The sequence below is a fragment of the Salvelinus sp. IW2-2015 genome, linkage group LG33, assembly GCF_002910315.2.
Source record: "Salvelinus sp. IW2-2015 linkage group LG33, ASM291031v2, whole genome shotgun sequence".
Classification (NCBI taxonomy): domain Eukaryota; kingdom Metazoa; phylum Chordata; class Actinopteri; order Salmoniformes; family Salmonidae; genus Salvelinus; species Salvelinus sp. IW2-2015.
This window is the reverse complement of record NC_036872.1, coordinates 23,421,894-23,440,477: the sequence shown is the minus strand read 5'-3', so window position 1 is coordinate 23,440,477 and position 18,584 is coordinate 23,421,894. Positions and strand designations below refer to the sequence as shown.

Genomic DNA, 18,584 nt, shown 5'->3' with positions numbered 1-18,584 from the left:
TATATGATAATTTTTTACTTTTTACCCTTCGCTGCAACTCCCGTACGGACTCGGGAGATGCGAAGGTCGAGAGCCATGTGTCCTCTGAAACACGACCCTGCCAAGCCGCAGTGCTTCTTGACACTGCTCGCTTAACCCGGAAGCCAGCCGCACCAACGTGTTGGAGGAAACACCGTACGCCTGGTGACCGTGTCAGCGTGCACTGCACCCGGACCGCCGCAGGAGTCGCTAGAGCGCGATGGGACAAGGACATCCCTGCCGGCCAAACACTCCCCTAACCCGGACGACGCCAGGCCAATTGTGCGCCGTCTCCCGGGTGCGGCCGGCTGCGACACAGCCCGGGTTCGAACCCGGATCTGTAGTAACGCTTCAAGCACTGCGATGGAGTGCCTTAGAACAAATGTATAAATCTAACAGAAGACTCATCAGTGTCTGCAACCCCGCTCATCATCACCACTACATTACATTTAAACTGATGGAGGAACAGATGTGCAGGAAGAGCGAACAGAGAGAAACAGGCGAGTGAGGACTGATAGGGGATGCGGCAGGCTGATTACTGCTGCCACATGATATGCTCATGAAAAGTCAAAGGTCAAAGCTAGTAGCTGAGACTAGTAGCTGTTGCTTAAATTCAACTGAATATCAACAACAAAAAATTGAAGACTTTTTATAACAGGTGCCAGAAGGTTCTTTTAGTTCGGTATGGCTGAAAAATGTGGTAGCATAATATGAAACGGTACCATGATATTCGAAAAAGTATCATGGCGTTTTTGTACCATGTTTCCAGTATACTGTTGCAACACATTGAGAGTTAGATTTGAGATGGCGATTTATCTTACCACAAGCTTATAGCCTCTTCATTAACAATATTCCTTCCAGTTGACCAATTGACTGTGTGTTCAGGAGCTGGAGAAGAGGAGAAGGGTGGAGGATGCCTACAAGTCGGCCTTGAGTGAACTGAAGAAGAAATCTCACTATGGAGGCCCCGACTACGAGGTAAGAGTTCCAAACCTTTCAAACTGCCAAAACTGTCCTGACACTTCCACCTGTAGTGACAATGAATACTGGAACCAATCCACATGAGTTATCATAGGTATCTGACTTAGTAATGACTCAGGAAGTGAGAAGAGACAAGAATGCAAAATATTTATTTCCACTTGCTTATGAGTATAGATACTATAAAATGTACATTATAGCTCATGGTTATGCCATTGTATTAGTCATAGTGGGTATATACCAGTCAGATTGCGGGGCATTGATTCCTGTTGCATGTACATCTGTCGTAATGAGTTGTGCCTTGTTATGGTGTTTCTACAGGAGGGTCCTAATAGCCTCATAAATGAGGATGAGTTCTTTGATGCGGTGGAAGCTGCCCTGGACAGACAAGACAAGATAGAGGAGCAGGTACGTTACTATTTTACTCTGCTCGCTAGTTCCCACCTGCCGGGATTCTGTATAGATCTGAAACGTCTGTGTGGTGGATTTTCCTTCCTTGCATAACCAAGAGAACATGTCCTTTCCTTTCAGATCCAGAGTCTAGATATTGGACCTACAGGTGTGATCGTTTTGGGATTACACAACTGAGTGTATTATGAGAGCGTATTGTGAGAATAATTAGAGTTGTCTGTGGTGTTGTGTGTACCTTCTCAGTGTCAGTCAGACAAGGTGAGGAAACCCAGACTGACCCCAGTCCCTCCTGGAGACACATACTCCACCATCGGAACCCACCGCTTCGCCGAACAGGTACACACGCAAACATAGGGTTGTGACGATTATTGAAATTCGGGTAACAAATAATTGTCATTTATATAGGCTGGGTTTTTGAATAGCACTTTGTGACATCGGCTGATGTAAAAGGGGCTTTATAAATCAGTTTGATGGATGTACAGTGCATTCGGAAAGTATTCAGATCCCTTGACCTTTTCAACATTGTTACAACCTTATTCTAAAATTGATTCAATTGTTTTTTCCCCTTATCAATCTACACGCAATACCTCCGTAATGACAAAGCAAAAACAGGTTTTTAGGAATGTAAAAAAATAAAACATTTACATAATTATTCAGACCCCTTACTCAGTACTTTGTTGAATCACCTTTGGCAGCGATTACAACCAAGTCTTCTTGGGTATGATGCTACAAGCTTGGCACACATGTATTTGTGGAGTTTCTCCCATTCTTTTCTGCAGATCCTCTCAAGCTCTGTCAGGTTGGATGGGGAGCGTCGCTGCACAGCTATTTTAAGGTCTCTCCAGAGATGTTTGATCGGGTTCAAGTCCGGGGTCTGGCTGGGCCACTCAAGGACATTCAGAGACTTGTCCCGAAGCCACTCCTGCGTTGTCTTGGCTGTGTGCTTAGGGTCGTTGTCCTGTTGGAAGGTGAACCTTCGGCCCAGTCTGAGGTCCTGAGTGCTCTGGAGCAGTTTTTCATCAAGGATCTCTCTGACCTTTGCTTCGTTTATTGTTTTATCTTTCCCTCGATCCTGACTATTCTCCCAGTCCCTGTCTCTGAAAAACATCCCCACAGCATGATGCTGCCACCACCATGCTTCACTCTAGGGATGGTGCCAGGTTTCCTCCAGACGTGACACTTGCCATTCAGGCCAAAGAGTTCAATCTTGGCTTCATCAGACCGGAGACTCTTGTTTCTCATGGGCTGTCATGTGCCTTTTTACTGAAAAGTGGCTTCCATCTGGCCACTCTACCATAAAGGCCTGATTTGGTGGAGTGCTTCAGAGGTGGTTGTCCTTCTGGTAGGTTCTTCCATCTTCACAGAGGAACTCTGGAGCTCTGTCAGAGTGACCATCGGGTTCTAGGTCACCTCCCTGACCAATGCCCTTCTCCCCCGATTGCTCAGTTTGGATGGGCGGCCAGCTCTAGGAAGAGTCTTGGTGGTTCCAAACTTCTTCCATTTAAGAATGATGGAGGTCAGTCTGTTCTTGGGGACCTTCAATGCTGCAGAATTTTTGGTACTCTTCCCCAGAACTGTGCCTTGACACAATCCTGTCTCGGAGCTCTATGGATAATTCCTTCGACCTCATGGCTTGGTTTTTGCTCTGACATGCACGGTCAAATGTGGAACTTTATATAGACAGGTGTGTGCCTTTCCAAATCATGTCCAATCAATTGAATTGACCACAGGTGGACTCCAATCAAGTTGAAGAAACACCTCATGGATGATAAATGGAAACAGGATGCACCTGAGTTCAATTTCGAGTCTCATAACAAATAGTCTGAATACTTATGTAAATAAGGTATTATTATATATTTTTTAACTGTTTTCYCTTTGTCATTAGGGGTTATTGTGTGTAGATTGAGAAATGTTTTATTTAATTAATGTTAGAATAAGTTTGTAACTAGGAAAGTCAAGGTGTCTGAATACTTTCCCAGTGCACTGTAAATGGCCACGGTTATTTTCATAATTGTTATTATTGTAGATTGTTGATATTATAGTTTTTTGCCTGTTTGAAAATGACCTACTACATAATGAATACAACAGTTTTGGTAACCCCCCTTGTCTTAATAACAAATGGTTTTGACCACTTAACTTTTGGAAATTAGTTTTCTCCTCCGGACTGGCATTCTGCTCGTAAAATGATTATCAACTTCACTCACTTCATGTAAAAATAGACTGCTATTGGGTGAATTCTTATCTACTTAAATACAAAGTTGAATTGCCCCTTCTCCTAAAATGAATGTATACTGAACAAAAATATAAACGCAACATGTAGGTTTCATGGGCTCCCGAGTGGCGCAGTGGTCTAAGACACTGCATCTCAGTGCAAGAGGCGTCACTACAGTCCCTGGTTCGAATCCTGGCTGTATCAAATCCGGCTGTGATTGTGTGCGCAGCCGGATTAGCCCAGCGTCGGCCATCATTGTAAATTAGTATTTGTTCTTAACTGACTTACCTAGTTAAATAAAGGTTACAAAAAGAAAAATGAGCTAAAATAGAAGATCCCAGAAATGTTCCATATGCACAAAAAACGTATTTCTCTCAAATGTTGGGCACTAATGTTTACATCACTGTTAGTCAGCATTTCTCCTTTACCAAGATAATCCAGCCACTGGACAGCTGTGGCATATCAAGAAGCTGATTAAACAGCATGATCATTACACAGGTGCCGGGGGCAATAAAAGGCCAGTTTAAAATGTGCAGTTTTGTCACAGAACACAATGCTACAGATTTCTCAAGTTTTGAGGAAGCGTGCAATTGGCATGCTGACATTGTCTTCACCAGGGTCTTGACCTGACTGCAGTTCGGCGTCGTGACCGACTTCCGTGGACACATGCTCACCTTCGATGGCCACTGGCATGCTGGAGAAGTGTGCTCTTCACGGATGAATCCCAGTTTCAACTGTACCGGGCAGATGGCAGACAGCTTGTATGGCATTGTGTGGGTGAGCAGTTTGCTGACGTCAACGTTGTGAACAGTGTGTCCATGGCGGCATACTCATACAGATATGTCACCCATTGAGCATGTTTTGGGATGCTCTGGATCGATGTGTACGACCGCGTGTTCCACTTTCCGCCAATATCCAGTAACTTCGCACAGCCATTGAAGAGGAGTGGGACAACATTCCACAGGCCAAAATCAACGGCCTGATCAACTCTATGCGAAGGAGATCTGTCGTGCTGCATGAGGCAAATGGTGGTCACTGGTTTTCCCGATCCACGGCCCTAACTTTTTAAAAATTATCTGTGACCAACAGATGCATGTCTGTATTCCCAGTCATGTGAAATCCATAGATTAGGGCCTAATTTATTTCAATTGACTGATTTCCTTATGTGAACATAAAGACACCACCATAAAACAACCTGTCAGGAGAGCAGAGACACACGCACGCAAGAGCGCAAGTAGATCAGCAAGAATACCCATGTTGGAGAGTCCCAAACCAACATACATATATACATACATGCACACACATGATCTCAGGTGTCTCTTATGTAGCCTACAGATGAGATCAGAAGGCTCCAATAGTACTGGCAGGTTTGTTACACTGAAACAGCTTCATAGTAAGAGGAAAGGATTTTGGAGACAAACCATAACAACTGAACTCCTCTTGGAGTTTTGATACATGCTGACTATGGCATGTGCTGTATGTATCGGTGACACATTTAAGTGTGTAGGTAGGCCTGGCACAATTATTGTATAACCGATAATTATGGATGACAACTGAACTACTGGAGAGAAAATGCAGTATAAACGCTACATGCAACAATTTCAAAGATTTTACTGAGTTACAGTGATCTCTCGTAATGATTTAGTCTGTTTGATTTGCGTAATCCCTTTCATGTAGTGAAGGGTGGTAATCCCTCTATGCTCATCTTTCATGTGTGGTGGCTGGTCTCATTCCCTGGATGTTTTTCTGCCTTTCCCCTCTTTCACTCACCTGTTTTATTTCTCTTTCTCTCTCCGTTTGTCCTCTTTCTCTCCCCCTACCTCCCCTTTCTCTTTCCTCATTCCTATCTCACACTTCCCCCCACACTCTTTCTCCCATCCTCCCCCTCTGCTGCATAGCCCCATAGCTACTTTTCCCTGTTCTCAGTTGCACTAGTCAGTGCCTCAGATGTTCACAGATTCAGCGTGCAGGTACCGTATGTGTTGAGAACAGAGCGCCACCTGCCTTCTGGGAATGCACATTACACTGCACTCTACTGGCTGAGACTGACTGCATGTGAATGACTAGGAACTGTAATACATACATTGATCTGGACTGTGTTTACCTTCTTCCACACTGTCTGATGACCTGTCCTATACCCATTGTCGTTCCATCTCTTTCTGATGCACTCATGTGTTCCCTTCCCTCCCTCCGAAACCTGTCTTTACACTGTCCAGAGCTGCCCTGAATGGATCCATTTTCATCAACATTCCACTTGCAAAATCATTAGGAGTCGAATTTATCAATGCACACAGTTTGGCAAGCTGAGCTACAAGGCAGCTTAGATACAATAATTCAATAAAACTATGCAACAACAAAATTATGTAGATTTAACTATAGACCTTTTTTGGAACATAAACAAACAAATTTAGAATGCGCGGCCCCATTATACATCCTGCTAGCTAGCTGCCCCAGAGAACTCAACATGTCAAAAAAAGAAAAGTAAACCGTCTACTTATAAAGACGGAAACGGTCTTACATGTAACTTAGTGTATAGAGAAGTCCCGTACACTGATTAAGCTACATGTAAGCCCGATTTRCCCCGAGTGGCACAGCAGTCTAAGGCACTGCATCTCAGTGCTAGAGGGGTCACGACAGACCCTGGTTCGATCCCGGGCTGTATCACAACCGGTCGTCCCATAGGGCGGTGCACAATTGGCTCAGCGTCGTTGGGGTTTGGGGAAGGTTTGGCCGGGGTAATGCACAACTCATTCACAATAATATTCAAAGTAGGCATAGTAATAGACATTTAGTCTTTCACAGTGTCAAATATTTATTGTTCTGAATATACAGGATAGTTTACATAGCACAATTAAATAGTAGCCATACATGCATACATTAATGGCAGTGTAGTACAATACATGGAATACTTGTACAGTGGTGCAATTGAGACAACAGCGGTGTAGGGATGTGCAGAGTCATCTTGTGACAATAACATGGAGGGAATAGATACTTTATTGTCCATTGCTTATAACGGGAAATGTACCTTCTGCGTTTCCCAACACCCTGCATTGTAGCACTCCTGGGTGAAGAGCAATTCTGGGGGGTTAAGTGCTTTGCTCAAGGGCACAATTGTTGGGGGAAATTATTTCAATGGTATTGGAAAAACCATCCTGGATATTTCTAAATACAGTACCTCGGTATATGTTATATATGGCATACTGCCCAAGCCAATTAGCTAGTTAGTTGAGAGCTAACTAGTTACTGGCTAGCTAGCTACAGATGTATTTTCCTGTTGCACAAAGTGGCTTTTTGGGTGGCATGGACAGCTTTTAACAGAATAGACCGCTATTGCTAGGCCTTAAGACACTGAGTGAAAAGATAGCAAGACAAATAACACATTCACATTACCTGAAGTCAAATGTAGCCAGACCTTCATTGCAGTGATCAACGCACGTTGTTCTGTTTGGGAAAAACAACAGAGCGCTCGACCCTTAGCCACCCACCCCTAGTAGCTAGCTAGCTAAACGTTTTCTTCTTGTTTTAGCTTTCTGGCAGACTAAACGCTTTGTGGTGTATTGCTGACTTTCACAGGTTGGAGTGCGAATTACACATTTAGGACAGGGGAATTTTATTTTTTTATTAACCTTTATTTAACTAGGTAAGTCAGGTAAGAACAAATTATTATTTACAATAACGGGAAGGGGAGCTTGCTACAACCACTAACTATAACTTGATGGCGCTCTCTACAATCAAAACAAAAGAACTTGCGCCATGCAACGGGTGGTCAGGGGCCGAGATTCAATAATCAACAGTTCTAGAATTTTCGTCCAAGGTCTATAGGGACCTCGCCAGTGGTCTAAGGAATGGTATCACAGTGCTAGTTGTGCCACTAGAGATCCTGGTTCGAGTCCAGGCTCTGTCGCAGCTGACCGGGAGACCTATTGGGTGGCGTACAATTGGCCTAGCGTCATCTGGGTTAGGGGATGGTTTGGTCGACCGGGATGTCGTTGTCCCATCGCGCTCAAGCGACTCCTGTCGCGGGCCGGGCACATGCACGCTGACACTGTTGCCAGATGTACAGAGTTTCTTCTGACACATTGGTGCGGCTGGCTTCCCGGGTCAAGCGGGCATTGTGTCAAGAAGCAGTGTCTGGGTTGTTTCGTAGGATGCACGGCTCTCGACCTTCGCCTCTCCCGAGTCCATACGGGAGTTGCAGCGATGGGACAGGACTGTAACTACCAACTGGATACCACGAAATTGGGGAGAAAAAGGGGTAAAACAAAAACAAGGCCGTGTTTCCTTGAGGAGCTATGTGCCAGTATTCAGTTAGCCACAGCATTAAAAAGAGTAAAGCTGAGACCAGGCCCCTGATCACCATCCATTGTTTGTTTGGTCTGAGCTGAGCTCAGCAGATGCTGCAATGCATGACTGGATTCCTGTTGTAACCCCTTTCTCCCTCCCTTCCTCTCCCCCTTTTTCCCTCCCACTTTCTCTGCATGAGCAGGCATGGGACCCCAGTGTACTGAATATACTGTACCTTACATTCTCCCTGGCAGCCTGTAGTACAGACTGTTACAGTAAAATACAGTGACTCAAGGCCCTGCTACATGTGATGTGTCTGTCTCAGGTGGAGGAGGTGGTCCAGAATCACATGACTTACTCCCTGCAGGACATGGGTGGAGACGCCAACTGGCAGCTGGTGGTGGAGGAGGGTGAGATGAAGGTGAGGATGAGGATATAGACGACCATAACTAGATGCTACAGTAGACACACTGTCCCCTGCATGCCTAGTATAGAAGACTATACCTATAGTGATGAGTTTAACATGCTCTGCTCACTCGCACTGTAGACAGTGCAGTGTGTATGGGTCCAATATGGCTCCTGTAGGTTTGAATGGGTCCAATATGGGTCTATAATGGCTAATGCATGTGACTGTCTGCTATCTCAGGTGTACAGGAGAGAGGTGGAGGAGAACGGCATCGTCCTGGACCCTCTGAAGGCCACCCATGCAGTGAAGGGTGTGACAGGACACGAGTTATGCCACTACTTCTGGGACACGGACGTACGCAACGACTGGGAGAGTGAGTCTATCTTCATCCATCGTCATCAGATTATTTTTAGACTAGAGTCATTTTATTTTGTTACTTTGCACACAATCAATGTCTTGAATTGTTGTTGATTTGTCTAGTCTTGGTCTGTTTCTCTTTCAGCCACCATTGAAAACTTCAACGTGGTGGAGACGCTCTCAGACAATGCTGTTATAGTCTACCAGACACACAAGGTAATCATACCTCTGGAGTTCAGGTTCACCCTAGTGTCAGGCTCTTGTACATGTGGGTTGTCTTTGGACTGGTCATGTTTGACTGACAGCCAATGGTTGTGTTTCAGAGAGTATGGCCCGCCTCTCAGAGGGACGTTCTCTACCTATCAGCTATCAGGAAGATCCTGGCGACCAATGAGAGTGACCCAGACACGTGGCTGGTCTGCAACTTCTCTGTGGATCATGACAACGCCCAGGTGAGTTCCACAGACACAAGGGCTTATTGCCATACATGCTCTTAATATATGATGGCATAGAGCTAGGGATCAATGTTGAATTGGAAGGGGGGAATGGCTACTGCTCTCTTACCTTAATCAACTCCCTTTCTTTCTGTAGCCCACCAACCGGTGTGTCCGTGCGAAAATCAATGTGGCCATGATTTGCCAGACCCTTGTGAGCCCTCCAGAGGGCAACAAAGAGATCAGCAGGGACAACATCCTCTGTAAGATCACCTACGTGGCCAACGGTGAGTACAGCAGCCCAAGTTCTTTCAGGTCCCACTAGGTGAGGACTTCATGGTTGTCATACGAGCCTGGTCAAGTTTATCCACCTACATGTCATTGTTTTTTTTCCTTCCATGTTCCCTATTGGACCATGTACAAATACAAGCTGCTCTTGTATTTTGAGCTTTATGGCAGAGCTTTGTGTGGGTGGATAATGGAAGTTAAATGTTGATTAATGGTTTGGTATAGTGATTCTATCACACCATGTAGGCTCACTGTTTGTATGTGTGTGTGTGTGTATATATAGTGACTGAGTGGTTGTTTTTCCCTAGTGAATCCTGGAGGCTGGGCCCCTGCCTCAGTCCTCAGAGCTGTGGCCAAGAGGGAGTACCCCAAGTTCCTCAAACGCTTCACCGGCTACGTCCAGGAGAAGACCAGTGGGAAACCTATCCTCTTTTAAATCTCTACAGGTAGCAGCGAACTCAAACCCACTCTTAAAGGCTTTGCGTGGTCAATCTGCATATGCAATGGCCGTACAGCATTTACTGCGATACGGCCTCTGTAGAAGTCAGGGCATTTATACTTCTTGCGCTTCGTAGATCTGTTGTCAAGGAAGTGAGTTTGTTTATACAGGACCTCCCGTCCCCACCTACCATCACTCAATCATGTCAATGTGGAGCTATACGGAGCCCTCCGCATTGTTACATAAATTGGGAAGTGCACAACGTCGCTGTACGGAGCTCGATTTGGCCTCTGGAGGCTCTGCAATTGGGTCACAGCCTCCATACGCCGCCTCCAGACAGCATTACTGGATCAAGCATAAATCAGCTATTATCCTCACAGGCACAAGCCTAAAGACATCTATATAGACCATAGATATTTAATTACACTCTACCACACAAGTACAGTTGTTAAATCAGATCAATGTTGTGTATCATTGTGCCATATTAGTTTTTTGTTATTTTTGGTAACTTTCCATCTCCTTTTCTCTCAGGCGGAACACATTTTGTCCTGAAGAGACATGGCTACATTTCCGATCATTCAAGGGGCTCCCACAGACTACATTACCCATATTAATCCGTCAACCAGAATGTCTCCAAACTATATTACCCATGATGAAATATCTGTATCAAATGAGTAGAAACTGGTTTAGGGCTTTATTCTACCAGTAGTTGCTAGCCACCTGAGACACAAAAACAACCAAACATTGTCAAACTGGATATGTATTTGTATATAAATTCAAGAATTTCTATGGCAATATTTTGAATCAATTGAACCAACTTTTTGCTTTTTGTAAATTGTTTTGTACATTTCGAATTATTACATTTTTGACTATACTTTGTTTGCATTAACCACTGATCGTTTTCATGCTGCTAATTTTACTACAAAAAGAATGCAAGTAGACAGACGGAGAGCAGTGTGTTGAGTCTGGCTAGCCTTTGTCTTGTCCTCCCCTAGTGACGACCTGCCCTGGAGTCTAATGGGGGGAAGGAGTCTAAAGCTTTGTACACAATTTCTATATCTGTAGATCATTATACAGTAGCTGTAAAGGAACACTATGGATGTGATGTATTGTACGGAGACATTAGTTTACGTAATGTAAAGGATGTTGGCAAACGAATTGGAAGAACTACATAACTAGTCTGTTTTCAAAGGAAGGTGATCTTTACGATAACAAACTGAATGTATGGTATAGATGGATAAGATTGAAGTCATTTGTTGAATGTGACCCATAAACACTAAGGTATCAATAGTTGGTATCCACTGTTGACCCCCCCCCCTTCAGATGGGGTGGCCATTTTTTTCCACATCCCTCGTTAACCTGTCATGCCTRAAACACCAGGATGAGCCCTGAAAGATGTCTGTTACAGTATCATACGACTAGAGACGCTACACTGGGGTCAGCATTTCACATGATTTCTTACCTCATTTTTATTTGTTTACTTTCATTTAAAGTTGTGATTTTGCCATCGACAAGGCTGTCAGAATCCTCCACTCAGCTTGAGGGGTCATAGAATCCATGGGGAAACAACATTGCCATGACGGTCAGAGGAGTGACATCAGCTGAAGAATGCATTAAGCCTTTAATTTTGTCTGAGGAATTGACACGCTTTGTATATTTCTGTTTGTCTGAAGTGTTATCATTTGCTCTAAATGCAATTGGGCAATGTTCTGTAAATTAAAATTGTTACACTACAGAAATGAAGACTTAAATTTCTACTTAGTCATTACTCTACAGCAATGAGCAGCAGTTGTGAGGATGAAGTGTGCTGGGAAATGGAGAGCACCTCAATTTGTTATTTTTTTTAAACAAAGCATCGTCTGCAACTGATATATTCAAGATTTCTTTCGGGAAAGAAACAAGTGGAACGCATTTTATTGATAGGATTCTTCTATATATAGTCTTTACATTCAGTGATTAAAATATTTATCTTCAGCAAACTATATATTMAATAAATTATAATCATAGAATTTGTGTCAGAGCTTGTGTCTAAAATGGAGGCAAACTACTGGTTAGTTAACAATACAGAGGACACACTCGTTCTTCAGTATCAAAGGATATCCTGAGAAATCTTCAGTTGACACCCCTCCATATAAAATTAGTTTCTGTGCATCAGAAAATTCTACCATAGTCCTTGTCTGTGCACTTGTACTTATGACATACATAGGTGTGCATAATATAAAAATGTGCATATTCCACTAATCCAAAACCCAACGTTCATCAAGGAAAAATAGTTATTACAATCATAACTAACATCCAAAGTGCCATTTTGACGCCGTCCTCTTCAATGAAGCTGAAGATCCAAGAAGATTGACCGGGTCTCCTCTCAGGTCAACAGCAGCCCTTAACCTGCTGCCTTCAAACTGTTACTTTAGTCCTGTCTGATTGGAATGAATAGCAATGTGTTGGTTGGTTAGGTACCTTCAACATACCAGCCAATGAGTCTTTAGTTTGGCCTTGGCGGCTTCAGAATGTATATACCATCTGTTCTTTTTACAGCATAATATGAGTCCAGGCTCATCCATATTGGCCTTGTGTGTTTTCCATGTCACTGTTACACTTCTGCAATGGCCAAGATGTCACTAAATGTTCATTATCCAACCAGCTACTACAAAGAAAGTGTAATAACTTCTGGTCAGCAGGAAAATGAAAACATTCAAATGAATGTATATTTCTATATATGCTTTTTCTTTATAGGCCATGAAAGAAAATATTTGAGGGACTTCACTGACATGCTCTAACAAACATCACTTGGTAAGGTCTGACATGTAATTCCATTTGTGTCTTGTTTTAGTTCATCAGCCTATCAGGTGTGAGCATCCCAGTACTTTGTGTTTGGCAATAGTGGCAGAGTGGATTTAGCAGCGCTGGGGGTGGAGTCAAAGGGGCCCTGTCCAATGGAGTGTAGCGATTGTCAGACGATTGACAAAATCGTAGTAGTCTGTAAGCCTCCCCTTTCACTGAAACAGAAGAGAGTGCAGTGTGAGTAAATACTATAAATACAGCTTATTATATCCATTTGACAGATCTGCTCCTACAGGAGGGATGTTCTAGTCAGAGCCCTATGGGCCCCTGGTCAAAAGTAGTGCACTATATATTGAATAGGGCCCTGGTCAAAAGTAGTGCACTATATAGGGATATTTATTTGATTGTATTTTATCATGGAGTCATATAGAGACCAAGGTGTCTTTTACAGATGAGCCCTGAATTATGATTGAAAAACAATTCAATCCATTTTAGAATAAGGCTGCAACGTAAAAAAAATATGGATAAAGTCAAAGGGTCTGAATACTTTCTGATGTTCTGTATGCTTAAATCAGACTTATTTTTATGTGCTCTAGAGAACAACATATACAGTTTTACCTGCATTCAGTACTAATTTCAGGTCCAAAAAGTTTTTCTGTAATACACTGAAGGCAGACTGTAGTTCAGATAGAGCCTGGTCAACCGTGGAGGCAATAGCATACACAACAGTATCATCAGCATACAGTACAAGTGCAGGTTCCAATTTCTTACAGACAAGTTGATATTGTTCATGTAAACAGAAAGTACAGGACCCAGAATCAACCCCTTTCGTAATATCCAGGAACCCTGATTCAACACAATCAGTAGATATACATTGAGTTATATCTGTCAAGTCATTTTTAAACCAGTTACATGCAGCCTGGTCTAGGCCAATTGAGGAAAGCCTCTTAATTAGTAGTGAGTGATCAATAGTATCGAAAGCCTTTGACAGGTCAATGAAAAGGGCAGCACAATGTTGCCTTTTATACATACAGTTAACCACAACATTTATAACTAGTGACCTGGTGCTATGACCTGGTCTGAAACCTGACTGATGTACATTTAGAACACATTTCAAAGGTAAAAAAAGATAGCTGAGAATGAATCAAGGATTGTAATATTTTAGTTGGCAAGAAAGTTTAGAAATAGGGTGATAATTATTTAGGTCACAAGGGTCACCACCTTTGTGAAGGAGGAGTACATGGGCCACCTTCCAAACCTTGGGGAGAGTACCAGATATAATCATCAGGTTAAAAATATGGGTTAATGATTCAGCAATCAGGGGGGCAGAGAGCTGCAGCAAAAATGGATCAAGTATATCAGCCCCAGTGGATTTTTTTCCCATCAATCCAGGCATCTTGCACATCACAGGTAGTAAATTGTTGAAATGAAAACAAAGATTCACTAGAAGTTGACGGGTTAACCATCGAGTCAGCTAGAGGCTGGCAGTGGGAAGAGCAGTCGATTGACTGACCAGGGTCAACTACACCACCGTTTCTCTCAAATAAAAAGCCTACCGAGATAAAAACATGACTAAAAGTATCACTTATCCCATTCTTCTCAGTTATGATGCCAGAGTCAGACAAAACTTGCTTAGGCAGGGAAGAACAGGAATTTGAACACTTCAGGGCATTTACTGTTTCCCAAAATGTAGAAGGATCACCACCTGAGTCAGAGATAGAGCTTAAAAAATGGTTTGATTTAGCTTTTTTATAATCGAGATAGTACAACGGTTTCTCAATTGTCTGAAAGATTGCCCGTCCACTACAGAGTCAGTTTTCCTTGATTTGGCCCAAGCCTGATTTATCATCTGAATTAGCTCAGATAACTCAGGAGAAACTCCAAGAACACTAAGGTAACTTGCCTAAATGACTACTGATCCGTAGCACTCACGTCTGTAGCCATGAAGTTGCTTTGAAAGGCTGGTCATTGCTCACATCAACACRATTATCCCAGAAACACTACACCCACTCCAATTTGCATACCACCCCAACAGATCCACAGATGATGCAATTTCGATTGCACTCAACACTGCCCTTTCCCACCTGGACAAAAGGAACACCTATTTGAGAATGCCATTCATTGACTACAGCTCAGCATTCAACACCATAGTGCCCTCAAAGCTCATCAGTAAGCTAAGGACCTTGGGACTAAACAACTCCCTCTGCAACTGGATTCTGGGCCGCCCCCAGGTGGTAAGGCTAGGTAACAACATATCCGCCACGCTGATCCTCAACAAGGGGGCCCCTCAGGGGTGCGTGCTCATTCCCCTCCTGTACTCCCTGTTCACTCATGACTGCATGGCCAGGCACGACTCCAACACCATCATCAAGTTTGCCAATGACACAACAGTGGTAGGCCTGATCACGAAAACGATGAAACAGCCTATAGGGAGGAGGTCAGAGACCTGGCTGAGTGGTGCCAGGACAACAACCTCTACCTCAACGTGATCAAGACAAAGGACATGATTGTGGACTACAGGAAAAGGAGGACCGAGCACGCCCCCATTCTCATCGACAGGGCTGTAGTGGAGCAAGTTGAGAGCTTCAAGTTCCTTGGTGTCCACATCACCAACAAACTATCATGGTCCAAACACATTAAGACAGTCGTGATGAGGGAACGACAAAGCCTATTCCCCCTCAGGAGACTGAAAAGATTTGGCATTGGTCCTCAGATCCTCAAAAGGTTCTACAGCTGCACCATCGAGAGCATCCTGACTGGTTGCATCACTGCCTGGTATGGAAACTGCTCGGCCTCCGACCACAAGGCACTACAGAGGGTAGTGCGTATGGCCCAGTACATCACTGGGGCCAAGCTTCCTACCATCCAGGGCCACTATACCAGGCGGTGTCAGAGGAAGGCCCTAAAAACTGTCAAAGACTCTAGCCATCCTAGTCATAGACTGTTCTCTCTGCTACCGCACGGCAAGCGGTACCGGAGTAGAGGTCGACCGATTAATCGGAATGGTCGGTTAATTAGGGCCGATTTCAAGTTTTCATAACAATCGGAAATCGGTATTTTTGGACACCGATTTGGCCGATTTTTTTATATATATATTTTTTTACACCTTTATTTAACTAGGCAAGTCAGTTAAGAACACATTCTTATTTTCAATGACGGCCTAGGAACGGTTGGTTAACTGTCTTGTTCAGGGGCAGAACGACAGATTTTTACCTTGTCAGCTCGGGGATTTGTTTTTGCAACCTTCCGGTTACTAGTCCAACGCTCTAACCACCTGCCTTACATTGCACTCCACGAGGAGCCTGCATGGCAGGCTGACTACCTGTTACGCGAGGGCAGCAAGAAGCCAAGGTAAGTTGCTAGCTAGCATTAAACTTATCTTATAAAAAACWATCAATCTTAACATAATCACTAGTTAACTACACATTGTTGATGATATTACTAGTTTATCTAGCGTGTCCTGCGTTGCATATAATCGATGCGGTGCCTGTTAATTTCTCATCGAATCACAGCCTACTTGATTTAGCACTGTCGTTGCACCAAACCTAACCATAAACATCCATGCCTTTCTATAAAATCAATACACAAGTATATATTTTTAAACCTGCATATTTAGTTAATATTGCCTGCTAACATGAATTTCTTATAATTAGGGAAATTGTGTCACTTCTCTTGCGTTCCGTGCAAGCAGTCAGGGCATATGCAGCAGTTTGGGCCGCCTGGCTCGTTGCGAACTGTGTGAAGTCCATTTATTCCTAACAAAGACCGTAATTAATTTGCCAGAATTGTACATAATTATGACATAACATTGAAGGTTGTACAATGTAACAGCAATATTTAGACTAACGGGATGCCACCCGTTAGATAAAATACGGAACGGTTCCGTATTTCACTGAAAGAATAAACCTTTTGTTTTCTAAATGATAGTTTCCGGATTCGACCATATTAATGACCAAAGGCTCGTATTTCTGTGTGTTATTATGTTATAATTAAGTCTATGATTTGATATTTGATAGAGCAGTCTGACTGAGCGATGGTAGGCAGCAGCAGGCTCGTAAGCATTCATTCAAACAGCACTTTCGTGCGTTTGACAGCAGCTCTTCGCAATGCTTCAAGCATTGAGCTGTTTATGACTTCAAGCCTATCAACTCCCGAGATTAGGCTGGTGTAACCGATGTGAAATGGCTAGCTAGTTAGCGGCGTGTGTGCTAATAGCGTTTCAATCGGTGACGTCACTTGCTCTGAGATTTGGAGTAGTTGTTCCCCTTGCTCTGCAAGGGCCGCGGCTTTTGTGGAGCGATGGGTAACGATGCTTCGAGGGTGGCTGTTGTCGATGTGTTCCTTGTTCGAGCCCAGGTAGGGGCGAGGAGAGGGACGAAAGCTATACTGTTACACTGGCAATACTAAAGTGCCTATAAGAACATCCAATAGTCAAAGGTATATGAAATACAAATCGTATAGAGAGAAATAGTCCTATAATTCCTATAATAACTACAACCTAAAACTTCTTACCTGGGAATATTGAAGACTCATGTTAAAAGGAACCACCAGCTTTCATATGTTCTCATGTTCTGAGCAAGGAACTTAAACGTTAGCTTTTTTACATGGCACATATTGCACTTTTACTTTCTTCCTCAACACTTTTGTTTTTGCATTATTTAAACCAAATTGAACATACTTCATTATTTATTTGAGGCTAAATTGATTTTATTGATGTATTATATTAAGTTAAAATAAGTGTTCATTCAGTATTGTTGTAATTGTCATTATTATTATTTTAATAAAATAAATACATWAAAAAAAAWKAWAWTTAAAATCGGCCATTTAAATCGGTATCGGCTTTTTTGGTCCTCCAATTATCAGTATCGGTATCGGCGTTGAAAAATCATAATCGGTCGACCTCTATACCGGAGTGCCATGTCTAGGTCCAAAAGGCTTCATAACAGCTTCTACCCCCAAGCCATAAGGCTCCTGAACTGCTAATCAAAGGGCTACTCAGACTATTTGCATTGCCTTCCCCCTTTTACACTGCTGCTACACTCTGTTTATTATTTATGCATAGTCACTTTAACTCTACCCACATTTACATATTACCTCAACTAACCGGTGGAGGCACATTGACTCTGTACCGGTACCCCCTGTAAATAGCCTCACTATTGTTATAGCCTCACTATTGTTACTGCTGCTGTTTACGTAATTATTTGATCTATTTTTTACTTAACACTTATTTTTCTTAAAACTGCCTTGTTGGTTAAGGGCTTGTAAGTAAGCATTTCACTGTTGTATTCGGCGCATGTGACAAATTTGATTTGAAAACCAAGGGTTTCATCTACATTATCTTTGATTAAAAGTTGTGTGTTTATCTGCCAGATGAATAAATATGGAGGATACATTTTCTAGAGCCCACTCAGGGTCAGGAATACAGGAGACAGTGGCTAAATCAGAGTAGAACATGTCATGTTGGGGCGGCAAGTAGTCCAGTGGTTAGAGCGTTGGACTAGTAACCTAAAGGTTGCAAGATCGAATCCCCGAGCTGACAAGGTAAAAATCTGTTGATCTGCCCCTGAACAATACGTTAACCCACTGTTCCTAGGCCTTCATTGAAAATAAGAATTTGTTCTTAACTGACTTGCCTAGATAAATAAAGTTTTTTTTTTTTTTATAATGTAAAAACCCTTGAGCAGACAACTTTAAAAAATGTATCTTCTTATCGGGAATAGGGTGTTGAGCAGAGCCCTATGGGCCCTGGTCAAAAGTAGTGCACTATGTAGGGAATAGGGTGTAATTTGGGACACATCCAGTGAGTGAGTACTCACTAAGTAGACATCGAGCACTGAGCCATCATCCCGGTCCATGTCCACCTCTACGTCCATGGTGCTCTGCTCTGACGTCAGACAGATGGCGCTGTCCTCCAGGGTGAATGTTGAGCTGGCCATTTCATCTCTGAGGGGAAACAGGAGAACAAGAAACACA

At 43.1% G+C, this 18,584-nt stretch overlaps 1 protein-coding gene and 1 pseudogene across 2 annotated transcripts in view; one reads left to right on the top strand and one right to left on the bottom strand.

Moving 5' to 3' along the window:
- Nucleotides 1-11,570, top strand: part of LOC111957523 (ceramide transfer protein) — a 41,264-nt gene extending 29,694 nt beyond the window's left edge. The window contains exons 9-19 of one of the 2 annotated variants that reach the window (XM_023978367.2): nucleotides 904-996; nucleotides 1,318-1,404; nucleotides 1,651-1,743; nucleotides 5,518-5,589; nucleotides 8,229-8,324; nucleotides 8,550-8,682; nucleotides 8,812-8,882; nucleotides 8,990-9,118; nucleotides 9,258-9,387; nucleotides 9,697-9,834; nucleotides 10,359-11,570. In XM_023978367.2, the coding sequence (XP_023834135.1) occupies nucleotides 904-996; nucleotides 1,318-1,404; nucleotides 1,651-1,743; nucleotides 5,518-5,589; nucleotides 8,229-8,324; nucleotides 8,550-8,682; nucleotides 8,812-8,882; nucleotides 8,990-9,118; nucleotides 9,258-9,387; nucleotides 9,697-9,824 (1,032 nt within the window). In that variant the 3' untranslated portion in view covers nucleotides 9,825-9,834; nucleotides 10,359-11,570. The remainder of the gene's footprint in view (nucleotides 1-903; nucleotides 997-1,317; nucleotides 1,405-1,650; nucleotides 1,744-5,517; nucleotides 5,590-8,228; nucleotides 8,325-8,549; nucleotides 8,683-8,811; nucleotides 8,883-8,989; nucleotides 9,119-9,257; nucleotides 9,388-9,696; nucleotides 9,835-10,358) is intronic. The other variant, XM_023978368.2, reaches the window with a different exon arrangement.
- Nucleotides 11,571-11,725: 155 nt separating this feature from the next.
- The window catches only part of LOC111957524 (phosphatidylinositol 4-phosphate 5-kinase type-1 beta-like), an 85,282-nt pseudogene continuing 78,423 nt past the window's right edge, over nucleotides 11,726-18,584 (bottom strand).